Below are 9,541 nucleotides of genomic sequence, written 5' to 3'. Positions count from 1 at the left end.
CTTGCGTCTGATGTCCGGGGTGTCTGACGTAACCTTTTTTCTTCCCCCCCGTAGATGGAGTTGAAGCGGCAGACTATGTCGGACTTCGACGCCCGCGCCTCGGGCCTATTGGCTTCGAAGGCCAGGGCCTAACCGCAGATAGCACGGCACCGTCTCGAGTGCCCGACTACACCGGACGAGGGCGTCCACGCCTTGCGCCCATCCTGGGGCCCAGCCCGTCTCCACCACCGCCTCAGCAGGTCAAGAGGTCTCAAGGGCTGCCCGACTACGCTGGGCCTGACCGTCCCCGCCTCCCTCCCTTTCCCGCTCCCCGTCTTGAGTCGGCTCCCGCTGCTGAGCGCAAGACGGGAAGCGTGCTTCCCGACTACACCGGGCCGGGACGCCCACGCCTTGCGCCCATCCTGGGGCCCAACCCGTCTCCACCACCGCCTCAACAGGTCAAGAGGTCTCAAGGGCTGCCCGACTACGCTGGGCCTGACCGTCCCCGCCTCCCTCCCTTTCCCGCTCCCCGTCTGGAGTCGGCTCCTGCTCCTGAGCGCAAGACGGGAAGCGTGCTTCCCGACTACACCGGGCGGGACGCCCACGCCTTGCGCCCATCCTGGGGCCCAACCCGTCTCCACCACCGCCTCAACAGGTCAAGAGGTCTCAAGGGCTGCCCGACTACGCTGGGCCTGACCGTCCCCGCCTCCCTCCCTTTCCCGCTCCCCGTCTTGAGTCGGCTCCTGCTCCTGAGCGCAAGACGGGAAGCGTGCTTCCCGACTACACCGGGGCGGGACGCCCACGCCTTGCGCCCATCCTGGGGCCCAACCCGTCTCCACCACCGCCTCAACAGGTCAAGAGGTCTCAAGGGCTGCCCGACTACGCTGGGCCTGACCGTCCCCGCCTCCCTCCCTTTCCCGCTCCCCGTCTGGAGTCGGCTCCCGCTGCTGAGCGCAAGACGGGAAGCGCGCTTCCCGATTACACCGGGCCGGGACGCCCACGCCTTGCGCCCATCCTCGGGCCCAGCCCGTCTCCACCGCCGCCTCATCAGGTCGAGACGTCTCATGGGCTGCCCGACTATTCTGGGCCTGACCGTCCCCGCCTCCCTCCCTTTCCAGCACCTCGTCTGGAGTCGGCTCCCGCTCCTGAGCGCAAGACGGGAAGCGTGCTTCCCGATTACACCGGGCCGGGACGCCCACGCCTTGCGCCCATCCTCGCGCCCAGCCCGTCTCCTCCACCGCCTCATCAGGACAAGAGGCCTCATGGGCTGCCCGACTATTCCGGGCCTAACCGCCCCCGCCTCCCTCCCATTCGTGGCCAAGATCCAGACGTGGCAGGCGTCCAGGCACGCCCTGCCCTTCCTGACTATACTGGACCCGACCGTCCACGCCCTGAACCAATCAAGAGGTCACCCTCAGTTGCACCGAGGCACCGAGGATCCCGTTCCAAAGGGCCGGATCACGTAATGATCAAAAACAGGCGTCGGGCAGCTTCACCGTCTGAGTCGGATGTGTCGGCAGAGGCTTCTCAAGCGATGGATCAAGACGGTGATGCAGGTATGTCGGACATATTCTCCGTAACATCAACTGGGCAATTGTGCTGACCACATTATCGTCCGTTAGATTCTGACTCTGGTCCCGGGCCGGTCGACGTCGATGGGGAGGAGGAGTGGTACAAGGTTCGCGCGATCGAACTCTGCTACAAGAAGAAAACCCGATGGCGGTTCTGGCTGAGCTGGGAAGGCTGGGAGCCAAAACACAACGTCGAATTGCCCTGGTCACGCGTCAAGCACTTGACCGCTGTCCCAGTATACATGGATAGCCACATCGAGTACGTCTACGAGATGCGGAACCTCAACGACAACTGGGAGTGCAAGATTCACTGGAAAGATACGCCTGAGAGTGCCGATGACTGGGTGCCCAGGGACTTCTTGAAAGACACGGCCGTCTTGAGGGTCTTTCTGGCAACGCAGGGTATATAGCTTCAACACGCTCATGTTTGGTTTCCCCCAATGTATTGTATGTATATGACAATGTAACGAGTGCCTCCTGTGTGTTGGAATATCGGATCTATTTGTGAGACCGCTACAATCGCACCAGAGGCATGCGGCCTTCGACCCGCCGCCCTGAATTCAAGACGGCCCATGCGTAAGAAGGTGATTCCTACGTCTTGAACGGTGAAGCTGATGCTCTAAGGCCTGTTTTGACCCCACTGTGCCACCTCTAATGTTAATACGTAGTAGGCAGTTGTAGTCCAATTTTCCTCTGTTCTATTTTTGATACTGACAGCGCCAAGTCTCTTGATGGTTCACAGGAACTTCAGTCAGGGAGTCATACTTTCTGGCTTGCACGGGACTCAGGTCCAGCCCATTTATGTACACAGACTGTCAGTTGATCCCACGCACATGGAAACACCTTCGACCCCTGCCACAACCAAGCACATCACCTCCTTGGCCAAGACGGCCTTCCGAGCCAGCCGACATGTGTGCTGGCTCGACCGACGTCTGATGCATCAAGACCAACACTTAACATAGTCCAGCCGATCTTCAATATATTCCGGCAGATGTCCGACCTATCTCAGCCGATATGTCCTGCATGCCAGCCGATGTTCGTGATCATTTAAGACGGCACTCCCCCACAGTCAAGGCGTCATCCCAGCCGATCTCTAACACATCCCAGCCAATTGTCAATACATACTGCCCGACCTCCGACAAATGTCAACCGATCTGGCCTATATCCTGGCCCATGTATCCTATATCGCAGCCGATCTTCATGGTCACTCTAAGACGGGAATTCACCACAGTCAAGGCGTCATCCAAGCCGACGTCTAATACATTCTGGCCGATGTCGAATACATCCTGGTCAGTGTTTAACATATTTTATCCCGTGTTTTCCCACCCGACTCATGTTGTTACAAGCCGATTACCCGACCACCTCAGCCGATACGCAGAATCCTAAGACGGGATGCCGCGCGCCCATCAAGACGGTTTGAGCATCAAAGCGGGATCGTCGAATCATTTTTAAGGCAAGCAAACTAGGACCAAGCGAGTCACATTGCTGACTTACACTAGCTGTTGATTTGATAAGACGGTGAGTGCCTGTGGCAGACCAGCAACCTCCTTGAGAGGGCTCGCCGACGCGTTAGACTTACCGGCCGACGCGGTTTTTATTCATAGCGCAGTGTCTGACCATCCAAAACGGTTACTATAATTGTATTACTATTGCTGAAGTACTGTACTACATATGTCCGTCGGGTGTCTCATCCTCATCGTAGTGGCCGACTCGTCGGCCGGCGTAGGCTACTCCCATGACATTCCGCGAGACGGCACGTCGGCTATAGGATAGGCTTCGGGTAAAAAGGGCTGCATGGTGTGACGAAACATGATGGGGTGGGCCGACGTTGGCCGACCAAAATTGTCTCACCAAAGAGGATGGGGTCGGCCGAGGCCAAGGCGGAGGCAGTCAAGACGGGCAAGATGGCCTTGCAAGGCGGTGTTTAGTAGATATTGTAGTTCATACTGACTGGTACTACAATAAAATTGAATGGCATGATAACACCAATGTTAGTGCAGTTGTGACCTTCTTGGCTCACCCAAGACATTCCACTGCCCGACCATCGGCTGGGCCACTGTTCCCAACCGATTCTCGCCTTGACCCAGCCGACCTTCTTAGAACCTTCTTGACTTACCCAAGCCAATCCACTGACCGACCATCGGCTGGGCTACTGTTCCAAACCGATTCTCGTCTTGACCCAGCCGACCATTTTGACTCACCCAATACAATGCATGAGCCGAGCGTCGGCTGAGGGGATTTTCCCAGCCGGTGTCCGTCTTGACTCAGCCGACCTTCTTAGAACCTTCTTGACTTACCCAAGCCAATCCACTGACCGACAATTGGCTGGGCTACTGTTCCAAACCGATTCTCGTCTTGACCCAGCCGACCATTTTGACTCACCCAATACAATGCATGAGCCGAGCGTCGGCTGAGGGGATTTTCCCAGCCGATGTCCGTCTTGACTCAGCCGACCTTCTTGGACCTTCTTGACTCACTCAAGCCAATCCATGAACCGACCATCGGCTGGGCCACTGTTTCCAACCGATTCTCGTCTTGACCCAGCCGACCATTTTGACTCACCCAATACAATGCATGAGCCGAGCGTCGGCTGAGGGGATTTTCCCAGCCAATGTCCATCTTGACTCAGCCGACCTTCTTGGACCTTCTTGACTCACTCAAGCCAATCCATGAACCGACCATCGGCTGGGCCACTGTTTCCAACCGATTCTCGTCTTGACCCAGCCGACCATTTTGACTCACCCAATACAATGCATGAGCCGAGCATTGGCTGAGGTACATTTCCCAGCCGATGTCCGTCTTGACTCAGCGGACCTTCTTGGACCTTCTTGACTCACCAAAGCCAATCCGCTAACTGGTTGTGCATGTTGGTTGGCATTGCCTATTAGCCAAGACGGGCTAGTTCAAAGTAGAGTGTATACCAGTCTGAGCTCTTGTCAAGGCGGATAATATTGTGTTCTCAAGGCGGAGCATTCTCAAGGCGGAATGGATGTTGCCTTTTTGAGACACACTTGTCAAGGCAAAGTGCTCACAGCAGAGTGTTCAAGGCCGAGTGTTCAAGATGGAGTGTTCAAGACGGAGTGTTCAAGACGGAGTGTTCAAGACGGAGTGTTCAAGACGGAGTGTTCAGGATGGAGTGCCCAAGACGGGGTGTTCAAGGTGGTGTGTGTTCAAGGCGGTGTGTTCAAGGTGGTGTGTTCAAGGCGGTGTGTTCAAGACGGAAGGTTTGCATGTTGTTCAGAGCTTATGGTCTCAGTGAGTATGTGTATTGATGTATGCTCTTTCTTTTACATTCATTGCTTTCAGATTCAATGGCATGGATGTAGTACTACTCTGAGTTCAAACATGTCCTATATGTTCTATATGTGTTTACAGAGCTACATGTACATTAGGCCTTGTTAGGCCAACCACTCACGTAGACCACTGAACTCATTGTCCTATATGTAAAGAGTACTTTGGCATTGTGTAATCTCAGCTTTTACAGAATTAGGATCTCAGGATAGGTCTCAAAAATGATATGTTGTTTGGAGATACTGGGAGGCATATAGATTAGTTCGCAGCTTCTGCAAGACAATTGTCACAATTGAGTGCATACAGAAGTTTTATTAACGCTGTGTCCATGGTTTATGTTGCTGCTAACAATACTCCAACACAATCTGGCAATGTTGAAGCTTGAAATAGCCAAGAAGGTTATACATGCAGAGCACGTCTTAGACAAACACATCCCACGGTTCAATTCTCATACAAATTTATATAGGCCATGTACTATATATAGTTATGCTTGGTACAAAGTTTCATAGCATATGGTGGCACGGGGGTGAAGTTATAATGAAAAGAACATCATCCCCGGTGGCTCGGGGATATGGCCGAGGCAATGCCCGAGGGCAAATCACTGGAGAGTGTTTGCGCATTTAGTGAGCGTGCTCCTACTACTAACACCAACTTCATGTACATATCCTCTGGTTGTCCATATCATTGTACTTCTATGTCATTGGATACTAATAGAGGTTGTACTGGACATATGATCACAGTATTCTGAAGTGTATATTCACTACCAGTGCAGTACAGTTATGAAGAATGTGCGTGAATGTTGGATCAAATGACAATAAGTCTCGTTGCTCAGAGTGAACCATCATATATGTACAGTGACAGACAATGATCTCAAATCTTGATTCTCAGTACCCATTCTAGTATGCAAGCAAGGCTGGTGGATTGCACATACCTCATTGCAATATATGACACCTGTGAGGTAGTCGCCTCACTCATGCTCCCTCTCGTCCAAAATTGCCTACAACTATTCCAACAAACCAGCCTACTTCAAGTAATGGGCATGTAAGACAGTACACAATTAGGACACCTCACAGGTGAGACAGAAGGCAGTGAGATGGCACGAGAGCAGGACAGCAAGCGTGCAAGACACTTAGTGAGCAAGGTCAGCAGGCAAGACGGTTGGCAAGCAAGACGATCAGTGGGCAAGACGGTTTGAAGGTAGAGGAATGAAAATACAAGGCGAGTATGAGGCAGGCCAGGATCGTGCGTGACAACCCTCTAGAGAAGGTAATGCAGCAACCACAGAGGTTGAACCGTACAACCCAATGGCTACATCCCATCACGCAGTCACTACGCACGGTCGTTGCAAATTCGACCAGCCTGGTTATTCACGTCATACCAGCCATTCGACAGTGATCCTCATGTCGAACCCATCCCAAAGCTTGCTATTTACACCAATGTCAGTCTTCCGCGCAGAGACTACAAAGCCCACAGCGTGTTACGATCCCTGAGGTACGAAGGAATCGTTCTTATGACTGGAGAGAATGTAACGCTTAGCATGGAGCCCAATATGGCAGGTTTTTCCCACAGTGCATGTGACTGTTTGAGCACCAGATAACCTAAGATAAGTAACTCTTACTATGCTCACATTAGCTGAGTTTCAAATTTCAGACTCCCAGATGACGCGACTCACACCAACACACCCAAACAAATGCAGTGGCTGGCAATTCCCCATGGACTTGGGGCTCCTGTAACGTCTAGCTTGGAGCCCAATATGGAAAGTGGTGAACATGGCATGTGACCTAACCAGCAGCACTGCACTCCAATATAATCAATCACTTTTTGCAACAATAAGCACCCACAAATAGATATGGCAATTACATAATCAACTTGTAGCCCTTGTTTCATAGAGTCTACAGTAATTTTGTTGGGCCCCAATAGTGGCTAGTTAGGCCAGAAAATGCAAAATACAAAAAAACACAAGAGACTTTGCAGAATTTGAATTGCTCATTTTCACACTAGATGTGGAGCACATCACCCATACAGTATAGCCATGTGTATCAGACATCATGAAAATGCTTTATGGTGCCATAACAGAGCTGAGAATGGGCAATGTTGGCTGATTTTATGCTTGTACATGATATTATTGCTTACCTTCCATATATGGTAACATGTTCCAAACATCACAGGCCTCATCAGCAGGCCATAGCACTCTATGAATATCTTCTGATTTATTTTCAATTTATGAAGCACTAGACATTCACTTTATCGGGAATTACTGGATTTGGAAGGTGACTCACCATTTAGGGCAATGTGAGCTTCTGTGATACTTCTTGTGCAATAGTCCGCCTATGGCTTGCCTGAAATGTATATATCCCTGATCAACATCAACTACATATCACTACCTTTGTATACATGTCTCTTTTGTACCAGAAAAGGGACAATGGCCACTGGGTCTAGCCAGTCACATGATCCATGACATACGTTGCAACACATACCAACCATATACTGAGTCACTTGGACCTTTTTTTCAGGTGAAATACAGTAATTTGGTTCACCCCTAGTAGGCACTAGTCAGGCCAGGAAATGCAAAATGCAAAATGCAAAATTACAAGTGGCTCTGTAGCATTTATGCTTGTTTCTACCCCAGATATGTTGCATATGACCCATACAGTGCAGCCATCCATAATAGAGATCTGGGAAATTCTTTATAGTGACAGTACAAAGCTCATAATGGGCAAAGACTGCCCATTCAGCATACTATTGTTACTTACATTCCATATCACAGTACACACTGCACTTCATGGTCTGTTCATAATGATTCTGTGTACAGACCTATGCAGAGGAAAGATATTTGGAGAATACTGAGTACAGTTACATGATGTTGACATGCTTTTGGTTTCATGTCATACTGATATAACATCAGCAAGACCTGTGAATTACATTGCCAAATGGGATGTTGTCAATACAAACACAGTCATCTAGCTACTGCTTTCCCTTTACCCTTGCTCTTGTCACTTGCAGTCCTACTCTTTTTAGTGCTAGGTCTCTCCTCCCCATCAGATCCCTCCTCAGCCTCTTCAAGCCCTCTCTTCTTGGTCTTCTTGGTCTTCTTAGTCTTCTTCTTCTTCTCAACTATGCTGATACCCCATTCACCATATGCGCCCTTTTTCAAGAACCTCCCAACTTTGCAGAGAGTGTGTTCCAAGACAATCTCATCAAATTGCATCTTCTCAAGTTCCTCTTGGGAAACTTTGGCAGTTATCTCATGAAAGAGCCAGCCAAACTGCTCCCTGACTTTGTCTCTCAGCATCTGACCAATGAGTCCCTGTGCAGGTACAAGCCCCAAGGTCTTCAGTCCAGCCACAGCTCCTGAGTCTATCCTTGCAATCATGTCTCCCACCTCTGCAGTACTAGGCTTTTTCACAGCACAAGTATAAGAGAGGTCTGCACAGAGGAGATACAGTGTTAATTTGCCCATCTTCTGTAGATGTTGACTGGGCTCATTTTCACTACTGGACTTCCTGGACTTCTTAAGCCATTTCTTGTAGATCTCTTGGAAATCCACTGGTTTTTTGGCCATCAGAGTTTCCCAATTTGTGAGCCTAACAGCTTCCCACAGCTCATCTTCCCATCCATCATCCAGCTTATTCACTTGTCCATAGGTGGCATGGTGCATGAGGAAATTTTTCTTCTCAATGTCACTTAGATTGCCAAACAAATTGGGGCTCTTGTGCAGGAGATCCTTAAGTCCTTGCTCATAGTCTCTCAACTCCTGTGGGCCTTTGAACATGGTTTTCAGATGTTCCTTTGGAGTATGCAGAAGAGCAGGACTTCTGAATGCACGCAACCTGAAATAGAAAGCACTGAATAGACCAGCATCTGTGACAATGTTTGCATCATCAAATGGGTTCTTAGGAGAGTCCATCAACCTCTTCCTGGATGCACCCTGCTCCCTCAAGGCTAGGAAGTTGTCAGAGTCATCATGTATCAATTGGAATGGTTTATGTTCATTCTGGCTGTCTATGGACTCTTGTGATCTCAGTGCATCCTGGAGAATGGCTATGACAAAGTTGACAGCTTTCTCAGGAGAAATAGCATTTACTTGGACTGGCACAGGCTCTGGAATTTGAGCAGCTTGAGAACTGGAGCTCTTAGACATCTTAATGAACTTCTCATGAGCATACTGAATGGACTTCAGTAACTCCCTCTCTGCAGTGTCTAGGCTGGCTGCAGGAGTAGTTTTCAAAGCTCTCTTGAAGTCATGGAAAATGTCTTCAGTCATGAGATGAGGCTGTGTGATTTGGTATCTCTCAGTGATCCAGTTAGGAACTGCCTTGTATATCTCCCAGATAGCTGGCAGCACAAGTGCACCCATGTCCAGTACCTCACAGAGACTAGTGACAAGACCTGCCTGTCTGATCAGGTCCTTCATGTTGATCTCAGTGATACCAAGCCATGCAGAGATTATTTGCAAGATATTCCAGGTCACATCTCTATCAAATCTAGTATCATCTGCTGGCAATCTGTTCCTGTAGTACTCCAGCTTATGATTGACTCTTTTTGGTGGATCTAGAGCTGGAATATATGGAGCAGATGACACAGACCATGTTGCATCTTGTGCATAGTCTCTGAACTTCTCAATGAAGGCTAAGGTAAGGTCTACCAGCCATAAGACATCTCTTTGTTGATCTTCCCAGTGCTGCCTACAATTGCAGGGT

At 50.1% G+C, this 9,541-nt stretch overlaps 2 protein-coding genes across 2 annotated transcripts; one reads left to right on the top strand and one right to left on the bottom strand.

Annotated features, from left to right (window-relative positions):
- Nucleotides 1-54: 54 nt before the first annotated feature.
- On the top strand, nt 55-1,960 carry B0H18DRAFT_964894 (uncharacterized protein; the record flags this gene model as incomplete). The annotated part of the gene is made up of 3 exons (XM_048043210.1): nt 55-551; nt 635-1,535; nt 1,602-1,960. Coding segments are annotated over 3 exons (1,757 nt in total), but the record flags the coding sequence as incomplete, so codon positions are not given.
- Nucleotides 1,961-7,797: 5,837 nt separating this feature from the next.
- On the bottom strand, nt 7,798-9,255 carry B0H18DRAFT_1132150 (uncharacterized protein; the record flags this gene model as incomplete). Its single annotated transcript, XM_048035538.1, has 1 exon — nt 7,798-9,255. The coding sequence occupies one exon, from the start codon at nt 9,253-9,255 to the stop codon at nt 7,798-7,800; it is 1,458 nt and encodes a 485-aa protein (XP_047884211.1).
- Nucleotides 9,256-9,541: the final 286 nt, after the last annotated feature.

The sequence above is a fragment of the Fomitopsis serialis genome (assembly GCF_022376445.1).
Source record: "Fomitopsis serialis strain Sig1Antser10 chromosome Unknown B0H18scaffold_797, whole genome shotgun sequence".
In the NCBI taxonomy this organism is placed as follows: Eukaryota; Fungi; Basidiomycota; class Agaricomycetes; order Polyporales; family Fomitopsidaceae; genus Fomitopsis; species Fomitopsis serialis.
Note: the sequence above shows the minus strand (reverse complement) of the source record. Positions and strands in the feature narration are given on the sequence as shown.